The 24469-nt window shown below is 40.1% G+C and overlaps 1 protein-coding gene across 1 annotated transcript in view; it reads left to right on the top strand.

Moving 5' to 3' along the window:
• Nucleotides 1–24469, top strand: part of LOC103457565 (protein tyrosine phosphatase non-receptor type 14) — a 37792-nt gene that overhangs the window by 1578 nt on the left and 11745 nt on the right. The window contains exons 2-10 of the mRNA XM_008397818.2: nucleotides 9885–10296; nucleotides 12567–12742; nucleotides 21046–21143; nucleotides 22420–22487; nucleotides 22859–22929; nucleotides 23673–23760; nucleotides 23852–23940; nucleotides 24107–24194; nucleotides 24379–24461. Coding sequence (XP_008396040.1) covers nucleotides 10123–10296; nucleotides 12567–12742; nucleotides 21046–21143; nucleotides 22420–22487; nucleotides 22859–22929; nucleotides 23673–23760; nucleotides 23852–23940; nucleotides 24107–24194; nucleotides 24379–24461 — 935 coding nt within the window. The 5' untranslated portion in view covers nucleotides 9885–10122. The remainder of the gene's footprint in view (nucleotides 1–9884; nucleotides 10297–12566; nucleotides 12743–21045; nucleotides 21144–22419; nucleotides 22488–22858; nucleotides 22930–23672; nucleotides 23761–23851; nucleotides 23941–24106; nucleotides 24195–24378; nucleotides 24462–24469) is intronic.

The following is a 24469-nucleotide window of genomic DNA, read 5'->3' as shown; positions in this document are numbered from 1 at the left end:
TATATATAAGTTTATAAACATGTAATACCTGATTTTTATGAATTCAATTTGAATTCTGTGAAAAGTCTCCAGCTAAAGACAAATGATCAGAGTTTCATACACAATTATTGACCTAGTTTACTTTATGTCACCCAAATCCACTTTACACCTGAGCTACGCAGCATTGTATCTTTCTCTGTCATCTTTGAGGAAACTATTTGAATTACAAAAAAAAATATAAAAAATCAATTCCAGCCTTTTACAAAAGAACAGGCAATAACTGAAGTGACTCAATGCACAAGCTGCTACATAAGACCTCTCAATTATTTTAACTTAAATCTGAACATAAGTGACTTTTTATGTAGTTTAAAAATAGAGTTTAAACTGGTTAATAAGTCTTTGTTTTTAATACAACCAAAACATAAACCAGGTTTCTTGGGGAACAAACATATTGGTGCACAAGGTGTATTTAATTACATTTATACACACACACTACTAATATTCTGATGTCCTTCAGCAAATCAATACAATCAATCAAATTGGAAAACATTTGAACCAATTTGAATAATAAAGTAAACTTGGCTCCTTTGTTGATAATGAGGATCAGTTGGGAATGTATGAAACTTTGAATCTGCCTGTGTGATTTTCCAACAGAGTTAAAAATGTTAGCTTGCTTTTATTCATTCCATCTGTATGTGGTCATTGTGTCTATTTAATCTCTGCTGAAGGTAAAGCACTTTGGGGTTGTCCTCCTTTTGTTTTCCATCAACTTTGTGGGTACCACGGGCAGTAAATTAAAAATTCAGCATAACATTACCACCTCCGTGCTTCACAGTTAGTCCAATATACTCTTGACTCTGTCTTACAAACATTTCTCTCGTCATCGCAGTTTGCCTGACCATAGAACCGTTCTTCGTAAGGGATTAGGCTTGTGTATGTGGTACACCTTCATGCTTGAAGGTTTCCCATTTGGAAAAAGGGCCTTCCTTCTTGGTCAACACAACTGCAGCTCACTTTGATGCTGAATCATTTCAATCTGGACAATGGTCCCACCATCTTCCAGGTGTAGATAGGCTTGGTGGCTCCTTGGTCATTCTAAAATATGTTGACCTATTTTGTTTTACTTGCGATGACATGTTGGGTCTGATATTTGAAATTTGGACACAGTTGAATGTTGCAGTGGGACAGCAATCCCAAACACTCATCGAAACTGATTCGCTAAATAAAGCTGGCTAACATCAGGCTTATGGAATAGCTTCAACTTCACCCTTGAGTGTAGCTGAGTGTGTGCTTCTCTTGCATCGAAGAATTACGCCTCGGACATCTAAAGACTGCCTTTTGTTGTTCTTTTTCATTATCTTTTGAGGATGTCTAATTATTAATGTCAATTTAAAAAATATATTGTATTTGCATCATTTTAAAGCCCCAAATGATCAATGCCATGTGTGTAAACCTCCGACTTGCCATCTGTGTAGTAATGCAAGGTGGCAGAATGCAGGCTGATTTTAATTAGATGCTTGGAGTGGTGTGTCACACAGGGACGCCTTTGTTGCCGCTCTGTAGGTTGTGTGCCGTCGTGCAGCCTGGCGAACAACAACATGGCTGAGAGCGTGCAGCGACCTGCCCAAATCTCCCACACTCCACCAGGTGTTTCGTGCGAGTTGTCAGTCACAGCTGCTGGGCCCCGACTCCCTCCGCAGATCACACCTCCACTCACGACCAGGACGGGGCCCAACACGTGGTATTTTATGGGCGTTCAAGCATCAAGCAAGAGGCATTTTTTCCATTTGATCTCTTGTTTAGGAAAGAGTGTGATTTTTTTTTTTCTGGCCTTTGTAGTCAGCGTAGTAGACGGTAGCAAAACTGCTGCCTTCACAGACCTTTAAAATCAGAGCTGGTGCCCGAGGGCTCGGCTGCAAGAACGTGCTGTGTGTTGGGAGTAAAGTCGGGTGAGTGCGGTTCCTACGAGGGGGTGCGGGGTGGTGGGGATGGAAAATGTGAGGAGCACCGTGGTTTGGCAGCGGCGGGCGGGCCTGATGACTGCCATGCTGATGGTCCGAGGTTTCTGCTCCTATCTGTGTGACGCTCCATGTTTACTCTCTGCTCTCCTCACCAACTGCACCAACACGATAAGGCCACTGTTACATCCTGTCTGCTTCCAGCTTATCGAAACGCTTTTACTTTTCTCACCAAGGTGCTGGGAATCACTGGTGCTTTACATTTACACGCCACCCACTCTTGTTTTATCTCCTGCCCTTATTGTAATTGTACAATCTTAGTTTGGAAAATCAGTTTCTGGCATTTATCCTGGTTCTACTCTCCCTGTGCCTGTCAAAACCTCTTACCATTACTTGTTCGCCACGCATCTTGTGGTTGGAATATGAATTCAGCACGCCAAATATAGAGTTTGATTATATACTTATATGACTCCATTTGAATTTCTGTTGAATTTAGATTGCAAGTTTCTTTTTTTTTTTTTTACTTTGGCCTAGAGTTAAAACCAACAGAAATGTAAAAACAGAAGAGTTCAAAAGCAGTTTCTGATCTTTCTGATTTTTATTAAACTAAAACTGTAATTTTATAAAAATCAAATAATAATAATAATAATAAAAAAACATTACAGATATTCAAATTCAGAAATATTGAATAATAGACAAATATCTCATGACCAAAATAAAGTCTGAATATTGTTCTAGTTCAAAGTAGGCAGAAGTAACTGTCCTTCAAAGAGCACAACGTGATTGACGTTTCCGTGTCGATTTGTGTGGGAAAGAAATATATTTTAACCTCTGAATGGTATAAATGCGGATGAATTGCTGCTATGTCTTAAAAGTTATAGGCTAAAAGAGAACCTATGTTGTGGAAATGTTTTAAAACATTCATCACAACATTTCTTTATGTTTGCAACCAAACATTTTTCTTAAAACTAGAAAGCATATTTGACCAGCATGTTTCTTCTGACTGTAGCATATGTTCTAACTGTGTAGTGGCCCAACCAGGGTTCTAACTCCAGTCAGATGGAGAGTCTTTGCTTTCTAAAACATATCACAAGTTTAGTATTATTGCAATATTCCTTTATGCAATACACAACTGCTTGAAATACAATACGTATTGGCTCAGTCTTTAATTACCATGCATTCAGGTGACGCTTGTTTAGTTCAGACTCAAAGGTTTTAGAAGGTAGATTGGTGATAAAGTGGTTTAGTCATTAGGACAACACGGCTAATGAGTTTATTTGCAACAAATCAGCAGATTGTCGGAGTGTGAGAAAGAAAAGCAGAAAGAAATGAATTTATTTTAATTGTTTAATTATACAGCAATTTGTTTATCCTGACATTCTCTCATATTGCATGTTTTCTTAAGAAGGAGGTGAGTAGTAACTTGAAGGTAATGACACCTTTCAAAATAAAATCATCAAAATGCCAGTGGAAACATTCAAATAGCTGGTGGTAATTCATAGGATGAGTTTGATTGCTGTAATGCCAATAAATTATTTTCCCAGATCATTTAAAATGGCCAAAGTAATTTTTGTGAAAACATTTTTTTTTTAGAAATTGTAAATTAAAATAGGTATTTCTTTTAATTTATAATTCTTTGCACGGTTTTGTTTTATTTTTAGAGATGCCTCTCTATTTTCCAATCGGAAACAATCTGCTCAGTTGTTGACAGGAAGTTTGAATCTAAATCTCGAATAACTTTGGGCTTATTTATTAATAGTTTAAAAAAAAAAAAAAACGCTTCCAAATTTCTTTTTTTGCAGTGTATGCTCTTATTCCATTCATGCGTTATTTGTACCTTTTGTGCTAAGGAGCAGTTTGTCATGTTTGCTGTGCAAATATACAAGTCAGTTACAGAGGAAAATATTGTTTTGTCTCTAACTCCTAACATGCTGCACAAGGTGCTTTATTCCACATAGCCTTCCAGGAAGTAGTTAATTAGAAAAGCATTTTGGAAAAGCAAAAGTATGGGAGTTGAGCGTTTTTCATTAATACCCCTGGAGGTGCAATTTTCAGCCGGACCTGCTCTGAACTACTCTAAAACTGCCAGTTTGTAGTAGTTCAATCCCAGATGTGTAGCACGTTTCCTGTGTTTCAGGCATGAAGTAAGCTTTAGATGTAACCTCATCATATTGTTCTCTCCTTACTTCTCACAGTATTGGTTGTTTTCATAGTAGGTATGGAATATATCACAGTCATCAGTGATATATTACCGCCTCATTTTTCGCTATGTATTCAGAATTTTCAAGTTCAAAGTCAGCAAACTTAACCAGAATACCCAGCAAGTCGTGATTCAAACATGTAAGGTTGACGGTTCCTCAACACAACCCTAAGTTCAACATTCGTTGCGGCTGCCATGTGCACGAAACTTAGGCGACGTTGCAGGAACACACTGCTCGTTTGCTCCTTTTATGGTTTGTCAAACCAGTGTCGCATATAGCACTGGTGAATCTTTACTTATGAGCATTGCTTCAGTCTATAAATACAATGGAGAGAAAGATGATTTATGGGCTTGTGCTGGTGGTAGTCGTTTGCAACAAAGCAATTAGCAAATTCCCTTGGTTTTTCTGACCTCAGGTGTGATGACATCCCCATTGCAGAGACTTCTTAGACAACTGGAATGCAGCAGTGGTTAGCATTGCAAACCCAAAAATGCAAGAGGCGCGCTATAGGTGAGAAGTCAGTGGACTGTAAAAAACACAAAAAGAACCTTTATTTGTAAGAAACTGCAAGTGCTGCTGAACCAGAAATATTAATTTGCTGTGGTTGTTGTTGATTGCCCTTGGAGAAATTAGGAAAAAAACTGATTTGTCCTTTTTTTGTTCCATGAAATAAAAAGAACCCTAAGGCCTTTAGGTTTTTCTTGATAGATTATTCAGTAAGAGGGGCTGTGGATAGCTAACTTAGTGAGAATGCTAATCTTTGCTCTGTATTTGCACAGTAAACATAAATCTAAATGATTGAAATAGTAACTTTTATTTCCAATACATATATCCACCAAGTTCAAGTCTCTCAGTAGAGATTTCAGGACACTTAGCATGAATTTGTGGCTGGTACAGAGTATCACCTTACAGTAAACCACAGTAAAAGCAATTTCGAAACAGGATTTGATTGAAGTTGTGTGTGTGGTGGAGTTTTCTTTTTTATTTTCTTATCTTTTTTTCTTCTGAACAAACTTATATTTTAAGGATAAGTCTGTGAAATGAACTCGTATCGGTGGGAATCTGGTCTGCGTGTGCATTTTGCATAAAGCTGCAGACATGGCTCCCCCCAACTGTCTGGACGTCACCTCTGTGTGAACGCTGTACTCTGTGTGTTCGTCGCTGTCCCTGCGTTCTCACGTAGCGGAGAGAATGTTCTGTGTGTGTGTGTGTGTGTGTGTGTGTGCGTGTGCGTGTGTGTGTGTGTGTGTGAGTCTTTGTCCCAGAGTCGGAGCTGCAGAAGGGAGTTGGGGTGGGGTGGGGGGGCGAGAAAAAGGGCTGCAAAGTGAGAAAGCAGATGCGCTTGTTAGAAGCACACTGTCTGGTCGCCTGGCTCCACCATCTGTTTGCAGCTGCTCATGCTTGCGTGTGCCAGACAGTAGGGATATATGTGTCTGTGGACAACACGTGGTAGAGTGCATACTTCTGTCTTTATAACTGTGTGCACGCACTCACATGCATCTCCGAAGCTTTCACACTTACACTTGCTGATACTGATTTTGTTTTTTTTGAATTTTTTTCTTTAAGGGCTACAATAAAATAAGCTAAAATAATGTCATTAAACATGGTTTTTCTTGCCTTGTTGCTGTAAAGCGGTCGTAAATCGTGTTTTTAAAAAAAAAATTTTTTTATTGGGTGAAGAGATCAAATCAAACAGCGGATGTAGGGGCAATTGCTGTAGAGCGGGTTTTTACTGTACTGAAACAAAGAGAAAATGATTATGGAGCTAACATGTTATAAAAGCCAAGGTTATTAAAAGGCTCCAAGCATTTCCAAATCTGACATGTTCCACGACATGCAGAGGTTGAATGCTTGCAAAGATAAAAGAGCACCTGTGCTATACTCTCTTTAACCTTCCTGTTATCTGCTGAATGCCTTGGTGTCGCCAGTATTTTACAGCCTGAATGACCCAAAATCATGTTTGATATTTTGTAGAAAATATAGCTTTCTTCCAAATGGCTTTCTGCACCTTCTGCGCTTCCTCTGATTTAATCTCCAGCATCCAGCATCAGGACCTCACTGATGCTGACAAAAAGCTCTTCTTCACTAGATAACCTGCAACCGCACTGACAAATGGTTTTGCCAGAGCACCCGAATATAATGTGTTCTTACAATAACACAACCAAGGCTTTAACAATGTTAGCTCTAATTGTTTCACTTTCGTTCAGAGGAACGTCTTGTTCATTTACCAGACATGACACGAAAAAACTTTTGATAAAGTTCAAATTTGAGATAAATATAAAGTCTAATTGGCTGAGGTGTCAGAAAATCAGAGGTTTTTTTTTTTTTTTTGGAAGTGTTTCATTTTTTAGGAAAAAAAACAAACTAAATTTGCATAACCGACCCGACCCTTCTTAAGCCACATCCTCTAAACACTGCCTGATACGCAGTCCCGACATTCGATCCAGGTCTAGTTTGGCTTCAAACAGTAAAAAGAGTGCGCCAGAGGAAGCGTAGTTATGAGCTGGGAAGCTCTCTGGCCATTTGTTTTGCTACAGCGCTCATGTGTGACCAGGGGCGAAGGGGGGAGCGGAGGGCGGGATGAGACGGTGTTGGTATTTGAGACATAGCAGAGCGACAGAGATCAGATTGATTGAGTTACGCACGCTACACTTGCCTCCTCGGCTCTCTGTGGCCTTCGTCTAATGGATTTGGCGGTAGGTGACAAAGTGCTGTTTTGTTCCCACTATTGTGTGGGACTGAATGGGGCTGCCCTGCGTCAACAGCAGAGACAAATCAGCGGCTCTGGTTCTGAGCAGATGCTGGAGTGAATAATAAATTGCTTTTTTTTTTTTTTTGTTTTTTTTTGTTTTAAATCAAGTGCTTTTCAGTAATAGCTGCTGGGGCCTTTTCCAATCAATCATATTTAAGGTTAGTCATTTAGTCTTGCCTACAGGTATGCTATTACACTTTATGCACAATTTGTTTTGATTGCGTAACGCCACCTGGTTGGTTGTAGTGCATATCTTTGCAAGTTTGGGTTTGTGATATCACCAGGTGGCTCTTGGGAGAAAAAAACAAAAAAAAAAAACACCTGATTTTGTACAAAGGTGGTTAGCGGCAAAAGTTTCAACCCTGAGGGCAGAAACCTGTATCAACATTGTTTATTAGCTCATATTATAACTTCTTTTGTCGGCTGCTGACACATTAATTCTAACCCCCCTCTTACATAGTTGATGCTGCACACCTGCCAGGCCGTCTCTTCCAGAACCTGGTGCATCACCAAAAGGAAATCAATTAATCAATCAATCAAATTTTATTTGTATAGCACATTTCAGCAACAAGGCATTTCAAAGTGCTTTACCTCATAAAAACACAAAAATACAATATCGATCTGTTGCAAGGTTGACAGGAAAATGCAACACAATTTCTACGTTGCTATGGGAACAGTGGTCCAGCTTCAGTTTTAATTAATTCAGTGAAAATATAAAACTTTCCGTGGAAAACTGACTTCCATTGACCACTTTGAATTATCCGTAATGATGAAGGTCAAAAACTTCCCACAATGCATCTGTAAACTGTTATAAAAGAAAAGATCCTGTATAATTCTTGATGGTCTTGGCGGTTTAAGCACACAGAGAGGGAAAAAAAAGCGGTTTGCCTTTGTCGTATCACTTCGGAGGGGACAAAGAGAATGAAAAAAAAAAAAAACGGTTTCACGTATATTTAGACAACGCTCACTCCCCCTTAAAAATACAAGCAAACCCTGTTCACTCAGTTTTCTCCCTCGGTTTTTGCCATACCACAAAATTACAACGTGCAAATTTCTAAGCGTATGGGGCTGTTTTTGGAAATAAACACGATGGCAGGGATTTTGCAGCAACATTCTTTCTCTTTATTTATTTATTTTTTGCATCAAGGAGTTGGTCTGATCCCAAGCTATTGTCCGTCCCTCCGTCTGCATTACCCCACCACACACACCCAAACCGCTCCGCTGATTACTGGCTTAGGGTAGCACCAAGTGCTGTCTAGTCTTTCGGCTAACCTCCGAGGAACTTGGTGTGTGTGTGTGTGTGTGTGTGTGTGTGTGTGTGTGTGTGTGTGTGTGTGTGTGTGTGTGTGTGTGAGAGAGAGAGATCATTTGTATGTGTTTGTGGTGTGCCCTGTTCATGCATGTCTACGTTTGCACACTGCAGTGAAAGTATGTCTCTGTATGTTTATCTACGCCTGTATAATTGTCGACAGTGATTTTGCAGATTTGTGTTCCTGGGAACCGTTTTTTTTTTTTTGAGACGCTTTGGGAAGGTTTTACTGTAATGATGTCACTTTCCCTTAAGCCAGAGCCGGATGGGGGCGAAGGCGACCGCCGGGGTCACGATGGCCACATATCCCAAAGCTACGCTGGTTTAGCCACCAAATATAACCCATCGGTGGCTTTCTCGCGTTGTGTGTGTGTGCAGATGAACGCCTCCCAAAAGTGTACAAATAAGATTATAACTTGTTGTGCGTAACCTGCAGTTGGATTCAGAGGTCAGGAATGTGGTGTGCTTTGGCTTCCAGAAGGGTTACTGCTGTTGCAACAGGCAAGCGTGAAGCAAAGTGTGGCTCACATTGAAGCAATCAACACGAATGTTTTTTAGGTTCTCGACAGCTTTCATTCAAGCTGCGGTACATGATTTTTTAAAATTTCAATTTTATTTTTTATTCCTTCCTGCTCACTCAGCCACATCACACACACACCACTCGCACTCTGCTCCTTCTTGTGGTGTATGCTCGTGTCAGGTGTGCTCTGTTTTCCCTCGTCAGGGCAGAAAGGAATCTGGGCCGGGATCCAAGCTGACTATTAGGAGAAGCGCATTGCCAGAACCCGGGACAAGAAGCAACACATCCACTCCTCCTCCTCTCTCTTTCTTTCTGCTGCTCATCTCCTTCTCGCAGGGGATTTTTGTGTGTGTGTGTGTGTGTGTCGAATTTTAACATTGCTAAGTTTCTCTTGTACATTTCTTTCTTTATCTTTCAAATATTTACTTTAGAAATTAAAATCAAGTATTTTAAAGTTGCTACTGTCACTGTCTAACCTGCTTAGCAGGGTTCTGATTAGAGTTTTAAGGACTGAAATTGCACAAATTTCCAGGTTTTGGGATTTTTCATTTAGCAATTTCTATGTATTCAGTGAACAAAACTCCGTGCTCATCACATTGTGCTTGTTGGTATCGTGAGGAATGCCAGTTTTGGATATCTATGGGCAGTTACACAGGGTGAAATTAGAAAGGGGTAAAGAAACATAGCCAATCTGCCAGTTGCGCCCTGAACAAGTTTTCTATCGCTCTCATCGATGTGGCATATTTAACTAAGCTACTTGTTCTGGATGGATATTTGCAGCTGCTGACCGCTGCCTCTGTCTATCGTCTCTGCCTGATCTGGTCTGAGGAGAGCTAAGCTGTGTCGAGCTTTAGGCTAAATCCATGTGAAGCTTTTATGTTCAACGTAATACTACGTCTGCTGCTATTGTTAGTAATTCTGCTAGTTCCGTTTGTATGATTCTATTTCTTCATGAGAGAAGACAAGACAGTATCACTGGAAACCGTGATGTGGGAAGTTTTGATAAGAAGTTTGTTTACTGATAAGAGCCCAGGGTTATTGCTCCTTCTATCTAGGTTCGGAGAGTCATAATAAGGTTCAAAGAAGTTTGGTAAAATATGACGCATTTTTGCTATGTCGTTATTGACTTTTTTTTTTCTTCTCTGTGTTTTATCTGTCTTTACAGCATCTGCTCATCCTCCTCGTCCTAACCCTCCTCGTCCTTCTCCTCTCTGGACATCTTTGGGAATGGGCCAGCGCCTTGCCTGGGTGCATCTCTCTGCCCGGTGGTGTGGCCGGCGTCGCGCGAGAGTGAGGAGGGCGACCGGCAGGTCATAGAGCCTCCCCTCTCCTCGTCGTCACTCGCTTTGCCCTCGGGTGACTTTTGGCCTTTGACTGAGCCGCGACCCCCGCCTTGACCCGCCATGCCCTTCGGGCTGAAGCTGCGGCGCACACGGCGCTACAACGTCCTGAGCAAGAACTACTTTGTAACAAGAATCCGGCTGCTGGACAACAATGTGATTGAATGCACCCTGTCGGTGGAGAGTACGGGACAGGAATGTCTGGAGGCAGTGGCCCAGAGGCTGGAGCTGCGGGAGGTCAGTGCTTTACTTTCTGACGCTGCATAAAAACACAAAATAATAGGTCAGAATGTAATCTGTGCGATCTACTGGGGTTTAATTGAAGTCCTACATAATGTGGCATTAGTTAGAGACAGTATTGGCTTATTGTCTTTGCTTGTGTGATTGTCACACTTTGCTCCTGACACCCAGCGTGTGTCTCCTTGCCCTCCGCTGTCGCTGTTGTTTGTCTCTAACGAAGCGTGGCTACCTCCATCCTCTTGTCAGGGCACAAGAAAGAAATGGTGCTCATCACCTCGTCACAATTAACCTCCCCTTTGCCTTTGTGTGCTCCTCTCTTCCTTCTCCTCTGTAGTTCTCGGTTTTAAACCCTCATCGTTTCCGTCCTGAGTTTGATGTTTTCCTCATCTATACTGTGTCAGAAATGTTCATATCTTTTGAAATGTGCTTCGATACATGGAGTTAAGCGTTTTTACGATTAGATACCTGGAAAGTTTGACCTTCATTTGTGTTCAGTCCCATTTACTTAAAATCCCCAAAATAAAACCCAGTGCAGATTAGTGAATCTATCCAATGACTGGTTTATCATTGTGTAATTTTTTTGTTATAACTATAGATGTTTTAGGACTCAGAGGTTTGTTTGTAGAGCTGCGCAGTCGACATCTTAAAACAAACATTTACAATGTTGCTGTAGCAACAAACTGCTTGGGTGCAATCTTTTGAGAGTGATTTGCTTAGCTTTAGTGGCTGAAATGCTAAAACTCTGAAAATGTAATGCTGCAAGCTAAGGAAGATATTTAGGAAATTGTGGATTAATAGCAATTTATATTATTGCAATATTCAGCAACAGCATCACAATTGCATGTCCTCCTGATATCATGCAGCCCTATTGGTTTAAAAAACAGCAAAAAAAAAAAAAAAGCAAAAAAAATTTTAATTAACATTTGTACTATAAAGACCAAGGAACACGCCAGACTGACCGGGGATGAGACTTAAAGTGACGTGCTACGTGTGGCACGGCACCCTGAATGCATCGTCTGTATAGCGACACCCGGTAGTGGCAGAATCATGCTATGGGGATGTGTGTTTGCCTGAAGCATGATGGAAACTGATGAATGTGTGTGTTTGAGTGAGTCTCTGAGGTGTGGTGTAATAATGCACACTCACACAGTGTTGTAGTATTTGCCAGGTGTCAGCGATGCTATGAAGAAAGGGCCGTGACACCACAACTTTAGCAGCCATCTGCCTCCTTTGTGCACTTTATCTCAGGACGTTGTGTGGATTTGTCGCTTCATCTCTTACCGTCAGTATACATAAGAGTGACTTTGTTATGCGAGCACTGTATGCGACAGCTGATGCCTCCAGCTGGAGTAATTTTATTAAAGGAAGGTTAAGTAACACAGAGGAAACAGATGTGTTTATCTCTCTGTGGTACCGGTGACTAACAGATGACCACACACACACACACACACACACACACACACACACACACACACACACACACACACACACACACACACACACATAAATGTCAACGCTTCTCTGTAAATGACACGCAGAAATGTTATTTTCAAGCTAGTGGGGAAAAAAAAAGTTTAAAATTAGCAACACGGATCAGGTCGCTGTTTTATAAGTGACACAAACAATAATACCTAACGCTCATGAGTTGTTGCAGTTAAAGCAAAGTAGGTGGAAAATGAAATGTGGAAAAATCTAAAGGTAAATGTTTATAGTTTTTAATGCTCGATCAACAGTGTTGGTTTTAAATCCCATAACAAAAATATTTCTCTCACAGCTTGAAAAGCATAAAATATATCAAAAACTATATTACATTTGAAGACAGTAGAAGTAAAAAAAAAATGTTTTTGTCAGATAAAATTTAATCCCTGTTTCGGGGCGGAAAATAACTAAATCGGCTAGTTTTATGAAAGTCACCAAAGACGAGTGCAAAACCTTTTGGCGCATCTAATCGCTTTTTTGTCTTTCACATTGTTAGATACAGAACTACATTTATTGTAGACTAAAATTAACATTTGGGAAGGCCCCGAAATGATAATCTCAGTCTTATTTTCTATTAGTTGACATAACTGTGAAGTGCCACAACCCTGGGAAGCTTCATTGTGTTGGAAAAAGGCAATATGTACAGGTGTGGTGACAATACATTTTAGCCAGTAAGGTCCGTGTAATTTCTTGTGAACTTCAAGAGACGGCTGATTGGTATTAACTCACAGACAAGACATTTTATTCCACCTAACGACCTTCTATTCTTTTCTCTTTTCGGTTTGCAGACCCATTACTTCGGACTGTGGTTCCAAGGAAAGACCCAGACACCAGCGCAGCGCTGGGTAGAACTCGAGAAACCCCTCAAGAAACAGCTGGACAAGTTTGGCAATGAGCCTCAGCTGTTTTTTGGAGTCATGTTCTATGTTCCCAATGTTTCCCGTCTGGAACAGGAAGCCACCAGGTAAAAAATCTTAAATAAATCTCTGGTTTATGGGGAAAGAGAGTGTGACTTTAAATGAGGCTGTTTGGCGTACAATGGGGGGCAGATGGTTCAAATGTTGAAAGTTTACATTTTGTAATTTTGTTGTTTGTTATTGTGGGTTAAAACATCTGCAGCTGTGTGAGGAATATGTTGCGGCATGTTCCTGATCACATTTCCAGCATCTTGCAAAAGTATTAAAATCCTCTGTGGTAATTCTTTGAGTTTTAATTCAACAAAGAGTTGTTTTTTTTTATTCAGTCATTTAAATAATTGCTAACATATTTTTGTAGATATTTTAGCAAGTTGATAAAATGAGGTTTTTCTTATACACAGCAGATTTATTCTTTGAATTTGCTATATTTTCTGATCGAGAGCGCAGAACAAAAATAGCTTCAACGTCGTCAATCGTTGCCATTATTTCCTCTTGCCACCTCGTGTGTAGTCTGGGAGTGTGTTAGCAGGGTTGTGAATGAACATGTTAGGTAGCTGTGAAGAGTGCACGCGGGGGTCAATGTGCAGCGGACAGTCTGGCACGTCAGACTGATTTACGCAGAAAAAGCAAACGGCGGCTCGCACTCTGCGGCTCTTCCTCGCGGCGAGCCGGTGAATTTGTGGCCTCTGCCCCACTGGATGTGGGATAGGTCGGTGGGCAGGTCGCAGCTTGACGACTTGACACAAGAGAGAATTCGAAGGTGTGTGTCTGTTTATTAGCCATATCTTGCGCTGAATGTCCTCGGTTTTTCTAGAAAGGCAGGATGGGACATGAGCTGATGTGGCTTCAGTGGAAGAATGAGCTGTTTTTGAGCAACTTGTGCTTGAGACAGCGGAGGAAAGCGGGTGTTTACACTCGTGTTACACAGAAACCAGGAGTTAGTCGGGTTAAAGGGTGGTATTCCAGGAATCCCCTGTAGGGTTTTATGATGTGTGTTCATAGGGGTTAAAGGGGTTGGTGGAGGTTATGATGGGGGCTTGAGGACAATTTAGGAAACAATGGTTTCTCTCTCTTTTTTAAGCCCACCCTCTTTTTGTTGCCAACCCTGAACATGGTGTCACCTTTACTCCTCTTTGAGAGCAGAACTCCCCAAGTTGAGGGCCGATAGCTCTCAGTCATTTTCTCAGTGTCCCTTCATCGTCCTTCTTGTTCCTCCCCCCTCTTTTTCTTCTTCTGTTTGTCAGGAATGCTGGCACAGCCGTCCAGCGTAGGAGGCGGACCACACATTCCTCACAGCAGAAGTGCCGGGGATAAAAGGGGGAGGGGACGTCTGGTTTACTAAAAACACACACACTCCTCTCACACTGCCCTAAGAAGCCAGCTGCAGCCCTGTCAGAGGCGTTAGCTATAATGCAGCGCAGTGTAAGATCATACATGCTCCCTGGGAGTTTAAAAATTGAGAATGATTAACCATTTTGAAGAAATTTGAAAAGTTTTAGAGCAATTAACCTTTTTTTTATGCATCTGCAGATTTTTTTTTGTAGAATTCACGAGACCGAACACCGTCTTCTCTAAAAGTGCAATTCTTTCAGATAACTTGCAATTTGAAGGTTGACTTCAAATTGCAAATTCCCTGAACTACATACCTGGTTCAGGGAAAAGGGGGGAGGGTAGACTTTAGCTAAATGAGTGACAGGCACAAGTGGAGACAGAGAGAGTACAAGTTTGGCTGCAAATTTTGGCTTTAGATAGTGAGAATTGTATGTTCTTGTGTTTTTCGGGATTTATGGTCTACTTTATTAAATAACCGCTGACAAAACAGAAAAACATTCTTTAAACTTTAATAGTGGAAAGAAAAAAACAAGGAAAAAAAAAAAATCGAAACCTTTTTGCCTAAAAAAGCAAAGCGTTGAGTGTCTTTGTGTAAATTTGCTGAGTGTAATGTGACTTGTTTTGATGTGGTCAGGTCTTTGAAGTGCAGGATTTGACTGATATGTAACCTGAAACTGGATCTCACTCTCTTCCTGTCTCCATGCAGCTGCACAAATGAACCACAGCACTGTTTAAATCTCTGCACGCTTTTTTTTCTTTTTCTTTTAAACATGGACTTGAATTCTGTGCTGTATATGTGTAGCTGTAGTTTAATAGAATGTTAGTTTACAGCTAGTTTACAGTTCACCTCGAATACATTATTTTGTATTTTTCTTTCATTCTTTTTTTATAAATTAGCAGACTGGATTTCTGCCATGATGTCCTAAAAATAATCGTTACTCTCCAGGTAGTTTGTAGTTAACAACAAACATTTACTTTATATTTGCGCTGGTTGAAAAGCAGCAGCTCAAGCAGGAAAGGTAACAATCCCGGTCATACCGTTTTGTTTTTGCAACCATCATCATTCCTACTTTTTTCAAACATCCATTTCCACCATGCAAGCTCATTGGATGAGTATTTCGATGTGTTTTTAAAATAGATTTACACCCACCTCAACAATTACTGTCACTCCTGGTAAAGATGTTCAAAACTCATTGAAATAAGCAAGTTTTAAGTTGCCTCTAGTCTCATTTAAATGAGAAAGAAAATCGGAAAACGTTTATTTTCTTAGATAAAAGTCTTTTAATAGTTAAGAAAATCACTGGTGTCACAACTATGTACATCTCTATCCATTCAGAGACTGAAAATTTAACTGATGCAAGTTTTCAGTTTATATTTTACTGTTTAAGCAGGGAACATTTCTAGGAACCTTTAATTATTAATCCACAACTTCTTGCTTCACTGGGGTATGAATATGATGAGACACAGGTCCATTTCTCTAGGATGCTCTTTAATTGGTAATAGTTAAGAAAAAAAAGGATTTTTTTTTACACAGTGTCACACAGTACACTGCTCAGTGAGAAATGGTGTCCACATGAAACTGTTTTGCATAAGACACCAAACTGATAAGGTCAAGCGTTTCCACATCAGACTGCCACTTTATGCCACATTGACAGGTGTCCATGGCAAGGTGCTCAAATTTTGGTATTATCCATTCATATTATGGGAAGTGAAGGAATTTGTCACAAGAAATGTAGGCAGTCAGCACAATTGATTATGAAATCTCAGCTATCCGTACACAGAGTGTGCAGAGTCTGAGTGGCTCACAGAATACGCAAGGCATGTCGGAGTGTGTGGGAGCTTTTAGTTTAGTGTTTTTTTTTTTTTTTTGCTTGTTGTCAGGAAGCAAATTGTCTTTCAAATGAATATCCGCTTCACATTCATCCAGTGTTCAGTTTTAAGGGCCTGAAATACAAGAACTCATTGAAGACGTTAAAAAGTGTTCAAAGAATCGAAAACCTTATAGTAGCAAATTTAGATTACAGGAAAGGAGCCAGTTGGTTTATAACAACTATTTTGTTTGAAAGAAGAGGAACGCTATTTCCTGATTTCAGTGATGCTGTAGTTGAATATTTGGTCACCTCTGTTGTTTCTGCCGACACAATCAGTGTCCCTGTCCGGACCATTTTTTGTGTCTAGCACATACAAAAAAAAAAAAAGTAAAAATAAAAAACACAACAAATTCCATTTATCCTGGCTTCAAAGGCTACAATAAAACAAATACCAGAACTTTTGTTGTAATAGATAATCAGTTCTCCTCTGTCAAAAGATTAACAGCTTTATTCCTTAATACGCCGACACATTTTACGACCAGGTTTGCAATTAGATATGTTGAGGGTCTTTTCTCAGAAGATCTCTTTCAGAGAGCGGGTTGCAGTCGGTGTGTGGTCCAAACCTTCTGTTCCCCCATGTGAAGGGGAGGAAAAGCGTCTCACAGAGAGTGAAGACCGTAAACGAGAGTTGTTGACCGGAGCGAGGCCAGCTGGCCCCGGCGGACCCCCGAGGCCACCATAAGCAGCAGCCTTGAAATTGAAGCTTTGTTCAGCTAGTTTTCACCAACACACGCACACACAGTTACACACGCACACACAAGCAGCTGTACTCTGTTGCGCCTCTTGCTGATTCAACACATTTCAAAGTGAAATTCTCCTGCCACCCACACAAACCCTCACAGGGCTGAGGGGTGCTCAGGGTGATACCCATGCAGAGATGGAGGGAGTGAAGGGGCACGGGGGGGGGGTGGGCCCGGGGGATCTCAACCATATGTACACACATACTGACATCCAGTCATGCATGCACACATGCTTACAGGATTGTTGTCCAAGCCACTCGGACATCTGGTTGCATGTCTTTTACTACCGGGGCTTGGACATGCGTGGGTGTATAAAAGGCTCTTTGTTCCTGTTACTGCGCCTGGACATCCAGCAGAATATTCTGCTTTGAGGAAGAAACTCCAAGAGGGAAAGCACTACCTCATGTATAGGTGTGTAGATTCACCAGCTGTTACAGCAGCATGAAGTCATTCTGACATACCTGTTTGAGATTCCAGAGGTACTTTTATGTGAACGAGCGTATGCAGTAATGTTTCTGCATGTGTTTGGGTCATTTAGGCAAATACTAATGAGTATGAGTTTACTCCTTAATTGTCAGACGATTCTCTTTATGCCATTCTGCTCCTAGACTCAATCAAATTTAGATGTGTGTCCTCTGCTTCTAGTTTTTTAGTGGGTTGCTGGTCCTTTGTTTGAAATAGTGAGGGGTTAAAATATTTTGCCACAACACGATCCCCCTGAAGAATCCAATAACCCATCTCTTTTTGCCCATTATGTACCGGTAGACGAATGTAAAAGAAATTAGATTTAGCCTGTGCTGATTTGGCCATATGTTTTCGGTTGTTTTCTCACTAGCAGATTTTTTATTTATTTATTAAAGTTCCTGGCATTTTGAAGGTGTTCAGGCCCAGAGCATCCTGATCTATTCTTAACAGTGAGCATGACATGCTTTCTTTTTCACATATTTATCCTTTGCTTTATGGCAGGCTGACCTAGAGTGTTGCCAAAAGGTTCAACCTTCTCATCTGTCCAGAGCACACAGTTCCAATTAAAGTCCCAGCAGAGCCTTCCAAACTCCACCGATTTATCTGTCGAATGGCAGGGCAGGAAAGGTTTCTCCAGGAAACCTGGGAGGTTGTTATGCTATTTACAGTTTTAACCCCAAGATCATTATCGTTTTCCATTATGCTGTGAAAAGAGCTGAAGTTTAAGTGCTTCCAGTTGCTTAAACTACTTAATTTTTCACATGTAGTCACGTTCAGAGGGAGTTGCTGTTTTCTTCTCGCCATTTCCTGACATGTTCTATTGTCTTGTCTATTTGAAGAGGGGCTAAAGGAACAAGTAGTTTTTCCCAAGTCCCAGTCAAGTTCAAAGTCTTTGAGTGGCAAGTTCAGGCCAAGTTTTTAGTCTTTCAAAGAGCTTAAGACTTTGGTCTGATTAGTTCTAACCTTCACTAATGGCTGAATTTGCGTTTAGGATTTTTTTTTTTTTTTTTTACTGTTACCTCAATGACTGCCTCTGTCAATTATAATAGTTTCAATAGATTATAAAATGATCTAACTGAGATAACAATCTCCATTTTTACCTTCTGGTAAAAAGGTGATAGCACTTTTTTTTTTTCTCTTTGGACGCTCCATGTGGAGCCTTTGTTGTTTTTTTTTTGTGTGTTTTTTTTAACCACATCTTTACTTTCACAGCTATTTTAACAGTTTGTCATCTAATTCATCTGGCCTCAACCATGAGTAAACACTATCATGTTGTTTCCCATCCAACCTCAGAAAAGAACCGACCGCTGCCAACTTTAACGTCCCCCGAGCGCCGCACCGAGACAGCAGGGAAAACATGGAGGGGTTTTGAAAAACAAAGTCCACAATCGTTTGAAAGGTTTTGTGTTCTGAAAGGCTCCTCCCCCTTCCTGACCACATCAGGCCCCGCCCCCCTCCGTTTGCTCCAGCCTCCTCTGTGGTTGGGTTTGGCTTAATTAGAGGGTTGCCACGGGAACAGAATGGCATCTTAGCCAACGGGGTGTAATGACAGGGTGAGGGGAGGAGGGCGGGGTCAGATTATAGGTCTGTGAGTATGCCTAGAGGAGCTTGAAAAAGAAAAGAAACACAAAGAAACAGCAGAGAGAATGTGACAGTATATGAACTCTGAGCGATGCGAGGTGGGAAATGAAAAGTTTTACAAATTAAAAAAAATAAATAAATAAAAAAATCCTGGATTTCGTGTATTTTATTCATCTGAGGGAGTGACCAAACATGCGACTGTGTGGTTTCTAAAGCGCCTTGGTTGCTCTCTGTGTATTAACTTACGTCTGACCATGTGTCAGAGAAGGTGGCTCACAGCCCACATCAGGAAGAATAGTGTGCCATGACAGCACAATGGGAAACACTGTGGGAGTTTTCACGCAGCTGAGCCGGGTCGCCCCAACGGGCCTTCCTGTCCTCCTGTGTGGCCACTTTCATTCTTCAAAACACAAACATCCAGCAGGATGGCGGCTAAAAGTGGACAAAAAGCAGCTTGGAGCTTTAGGAGTTTTGTTTATTCCCTTCGGGGCTTTTTTTTTTTTTTCTCTCTCTCTTTCTTTTGGTGAATTTCACCACATTTTCTGATAGCAGAGCGTGGCTTTAACAGTCCGAGCTCTGTCATTTTATTGGTTTACACTTGATGAAACCACCGCCGTCCAAAACCACAGTGAAAGCTGTCATAGTTTGCCTTAGAAAGCAACTTCAAGTTTCCTCTCTCTCGTTGTGCTAAATATTCGACTCAGTTCAACATGCTCTGTGTTCCACGAACAATTACAGAGCTACAAAATCATTTAGTTTAGCTTCCACTTGGCATTCCACAAGAGTCAAAAATGAGTCAGTGGTATTTCAAACAGGGGTGATTCATTCATCCCTCACTTCTGCAGCAGGCCTCTTTGGCTTTGTTCAGGAGAGCCAGAATAGTCTTGACGCACACTTTCTGTCGCACCGACCAGAAACAGAAGAATACGTCTTCTGTGTGTGTGCTGTCAGCATGTTTGCAATCCTTCCATCGGTAAAACACAAGCTCCGTTCTCATTCTGTGGAGAAATGTGTCGCGCTTCAAGACATCATAGTTTCCAGCATGGGACTTTTATAGGTTGCTGTTCAGAGACTGTGGCTTGGTGAAAAATCTAACAATGAACTCCCAACAAAGTCTGGAGGTTTTCTGAGAGTTAATAAGTCACCACCCACCTACTCGGATTTATTTTGCCCGCAGTTTTTTCTTTTAAAGCTACTAACGATTCCAAGGCTGCTGTTCATTAACTTCATAGCACTTCCGGTTTCAGCAAGCAGGCTTTGGCAAACTAAACATTTACTAACGAGGTTTGCCCGGCTGAAAATAGCATAACCTACATCGTCAACCTACATCAGTGGCGTGAAGAAGTTGGGTTTGTTAGTTTACACAAATAGAGGGAATTGTCTACAATTCACACGCTGTGTTTTTAAAAAAATTGTAACCGTTGTAGAACTTTGATTTGATGTGGCTTTAGTTTTGAATAATTTTAGCTTGACTCTGTGCAGAGAAAAACAATACAATTATTCTTTTTTATGTTTGGCAAATGAAATAAAAGTTTCATAAATCTGCAACTGTGTTATTAGAAAACCCTGCTCACAGCTCAGTGTAGTATATCCACACCTTAGCTACTTCGCGACATAATTGTGAAGTAGCTAATCATTGTCCTTTACTCACACAATTCATAAATATTATCCTTAGTCTGCTATACACTGTCACTGTTTTTGGTTTGTTTTTTAAAAATCTGCTACCATAAAAACCAAAATATTTTAATGGTCATATAATGTCACTCATCAACTCCCAAAATACTTCCTTTCTGTTTTCAAAATAAGAGTCAAATTTCTCAAGTACTATTTAGAATGCCTTTAGTCAAGAATACTTCACTCATCCCAAATGGAACTTAAATAGTAGCTCATAATATTAGTATCCACTTATGGGTTGTAAATGAGACTTTTTCTTACCTATTTTTGACAGTTCATGATTTTAAGAAATTTACTTTTACTCACACTTTATAGTAGGTTTTGTAGCAAATTTACTGTAATCCAGCCATTTTTTTTTAAAGCTGTTTTGGTTGGATTGGTGAAAAATAATCTCTCAAAAAGAAGTGATTTTTATTTATTTATTAAATTGAAATTTTTGTTTTAAGCTGGTGGCCTAAAAGGTTAAAATATGACCTTTGACATTTGTTAAATGGCTGTAAAAAAATTTTTTTAAAAACTTTTTTTCCCCCTTTTTTTTGTCTTTCCCTACTCATCCATTTTACTTAGCCAAAAAACATTTGGACGTATAACATATAATTCTGCACACCAGTTATTATACATTAAACGCATTAATTTTTAGCCTCAGAGTCTTAGAGGTTTTTTTTATGTACTCTCTTTTCTCTGTAGGTATCAGTATTATCTGCAAGTGAAGAAGGAGGTGCTGGATGGACATCTACAGTGCACTGTGGAGCGGGGGATAAGATTAGCCGGACTAGCAGTACAAGGTAAAAAAAAAAACAACAAAAAAATCATGTGAATAAATTCCTAGAAAGATAGTGCAAACTCATTGTTGCTCGGGTCGTCTTGACTCTCCTACCTTATATGGCTGCATACCACGAGGGGAATCCAGTCCACTTGAGTTCCTATGGTATCAATCCTAACACATACACACACAAATATGCCCTTTTAGTGCTCTCTGGCTTGTTCCTGGATGCAGTCTGTGTCCCAGGGCGGAATGTAAACAGAGTGCTAGCTTATCAGCAGCTCCAAGGTTAGCATTATAGCATCAGGAAAACTCTTATCTGTAAGGAGACAAGATCCTCCACTTGGCCTCCTTTTGTTCAACAGGCAGCACTTAGTGCTCAGTACAAGCGCTGTCTAAGGAACGAGCAGGTCATGGAGATATTTTGCTGCCCGAGGCTTTGATAATGTGTTGGACACACATTTTTGTGTGTCCAAACACAAAATGTACAAGTATTGTACTTGTAAAAGATTTTGTAATCTTTTACAAGTACAATACAAAATTGTTGAATGGTTCATTTTATCAAAACAGTTAACACAAATGTATTATTACAAATTATTAGCATATTTTGCACCAAATTGTTGTTTATGAACATCCACAAAAATAAGCTTTCAAACAGAAAAACAAACGACAGAGTTACGTAATGAAGACTAAATATTTTGTAGCGGTGTCTAATTGTTTGATCTTGACGAGGTCGAAATAGGGATTCTAAAAAATAAAACAAGCTGAACTAGCTTAGACTCACTTCTTTTCAAGGTGATGATAAGTCTTTTGTACATCAAATGTGATACTTTCTTGAACTGTTATGATCAACTTTTTTTTTTTGAAGGAGTGTTTTTCCTTTATTTGATGTAAATTTAAGACTTCATATGAAACACAAGTCACCTGAAGGACTCATCTCAAATGAGAACGCCACTATTTCTGTTCTAGCCCTTCAACTGCCTTGTATAAAAGAAGGCTCTTTCTTTATGCCATTGCTGCTTTGCCACACTAGCCTATAAAGGTGTGGTTAACGTGTCAGAATGATCCCCCGTTTTGCAAAGGACATTTATCAGTGGCAATTGAGACCGCTTTAAATGTCAAATTGATTTTAAATTTCACAAAACAATCTAAACTACAATAAAAATGATAACACGTCAAGCTTTCCTGCTGTATTCAATATCAGATCTCATACAAAACGATCTGTCGGAATTAAGTTTTATATATTAAATGTGTTGCTTTGGTCTAAATTATTCTCATTGCTTGTCTCTGATTTGAAGCTGACTTTGGAGACTTCACCCACTTCCCATCTCAGGACTTCCTCAGAGAGTATGTGCTCTTCCCAGTGGTGAGTCCTCAAACTGCTACTACTGCTCAGCTAAGGATCGCATGCCTTGTTCTTTCCATGCATGCGTTGCCTGAGGGCATGCATTCTTGTGTGCTGTTAACTCCCCTGCACACTTGATTGACAGGCTAGATTGCTACTGAAGTGTGTGGTGTTGTTGAAATCATATGAGAACTAGATGCTTTTTATTAATGCAGCTACAAAAACTGTTGTTGAATCTTCACAGGCAGTTTGCACTGGTATCTTCTTTTTTGAGTAGTTTTATCATTTTTCTGATCTTCAGCATCTAACGCTCTACTTGGCTGATATTTAGTTTGTTTGTTTGTTTTTTTGTCTAATTTGCTGTTTTGTTTGCCTTTGTTTCTTCCTTGTAGAACTGGCCCAATGGGGATGAAGTGCTGGAGGAGTGGACTAAGAAAGTTGCTGAGGAGCATAAGAGTCACTGGTACACATTTCCACATTTTAATCTGTATTAACAGTTCCGGTCAGAGATTTACATGCAGTTCAATGCTTTGGGGCATTGTTGGGGTCACTGTGCTAGATGTGCCATAGTTTCATCCATATAACCCAAAATGTTCTACTTAGATAATAAACAACCAAGGCTAAAACTTATTGTACAGCTTTTCCACTGCAAGTGGAAGAGCAACAGCTTCCAGGTTGAAACTTTGACAGAGTTGCATGTTCCAACTGGGCAGAAATCACAAACAACCATCATGTCTTGTTTTGCAAAAATAAAAAAAGAGCATGCTAACATTAAGCATTTGGATTGGCTTTGACTTAGTGCTGTTGTAAATTTATGAACTCTGCTTAAGTGTGGTATGCGTACCGGGAAAGTCAGGTTAAATTAGTTTGACCATTTCTGAAGATCAAATTTATCCAATATGCAGTGAGTGACTATCATCCAACTACAATATGTATTTATGTATCTGAGCCACATGTATAATTACGACATTGGGTGAAATACAGAAAAGGAACAACAAATTCATAGTAGAGCACCTAATTTTTATTCATAAAATGCATTTAACTTAATTGAGGTATGAAGATTTTACCCCTCAGAAAACACTGGAAATTAATGACATTTATTCTGAAGATTAGTGAATGTAAAAGCCTGACCTTGATTTAAATGGTGTAAAAACATACACCGATAACAGGGACGGTTCTGTCTTATGCTTTGTTTCTGCCACAAAGCGGGAGGCCACCAGCTGAAGCAGAACTTTTGTACATCAAAGAGGTGGAAAAACTGGACGGTTTTGGCCAGGAGAGTTTTCCTGCAAAGGTGGCTATAAAACCAAACATATGTAGAAAAAAAAATTTATTAGAAGTAATTCTTGACTGTGTTCTTATCAAATTTCTCCTTTTTCCTGCAGGACAACTACACAAACGACATTTTCATCGGCATGTCTTTTGTTGGAGTGTTCGTCAAACACAGAAATGGCAGATCCATCATGCTCCACAAGTTAGTGTCCCCCCCCTTTTTTTTGTTTTTGCCTATTTTGCGCCAATTCAGAACCCGTCTTTCAGAAAGTTTGCTGGTTTAAATGCACAAAATCCAAGTGGTAAAAATGTATTTCCCCTTTCTTTCGCCATTCCTTCTTTTGGATGTACTTCCACGCGTGCAACAGGTGGAAGGACATCGGTACCATTGCACACAACAAGTCAGCCATCACAGTGGAGATAACGAGCAGAGACGACACCATCAATTTTCACATGGTGAGTGTTGTGTCTGCAGGTGCTCTTGGTATTCATACACAAAACACATCCTAGGAGGTGGAAGGTTACATCTGCATATGGGGGCGGAGGATAATTTCCAATAAACGGAACTGCTGTGTTGGTTGATGTTCTTTAAAATGTTTTTCCTTCCTGTGTGTGTGTGTGTGTGTGTGTGTATCTGCAGGAGGATATGGAAATGGCCAAGTACATTGCTCGTCTTTTCACGGCCAGACACAAATTCTACAAACAAAACAAAATCTGCACAGAGTAAGTCT

Source organism: Poecilia reticulata, linkage group LG21, assembly GCF_000633615.1.
Source record: "Poecilia reticulata strain Guanapo linkage group LG21, Guppy_female_1.0+MT, whole genome shotgun sequence".
NCBI lineage: Eukaryota > Metazoa > Chordata > Actinopteri > Cyprinodontiformes > Poeciliidae > Poecilia > Poecilia reticulata.
This window is presented reverse-complemented; position numbering and strand designations above follow the sequence as displayed.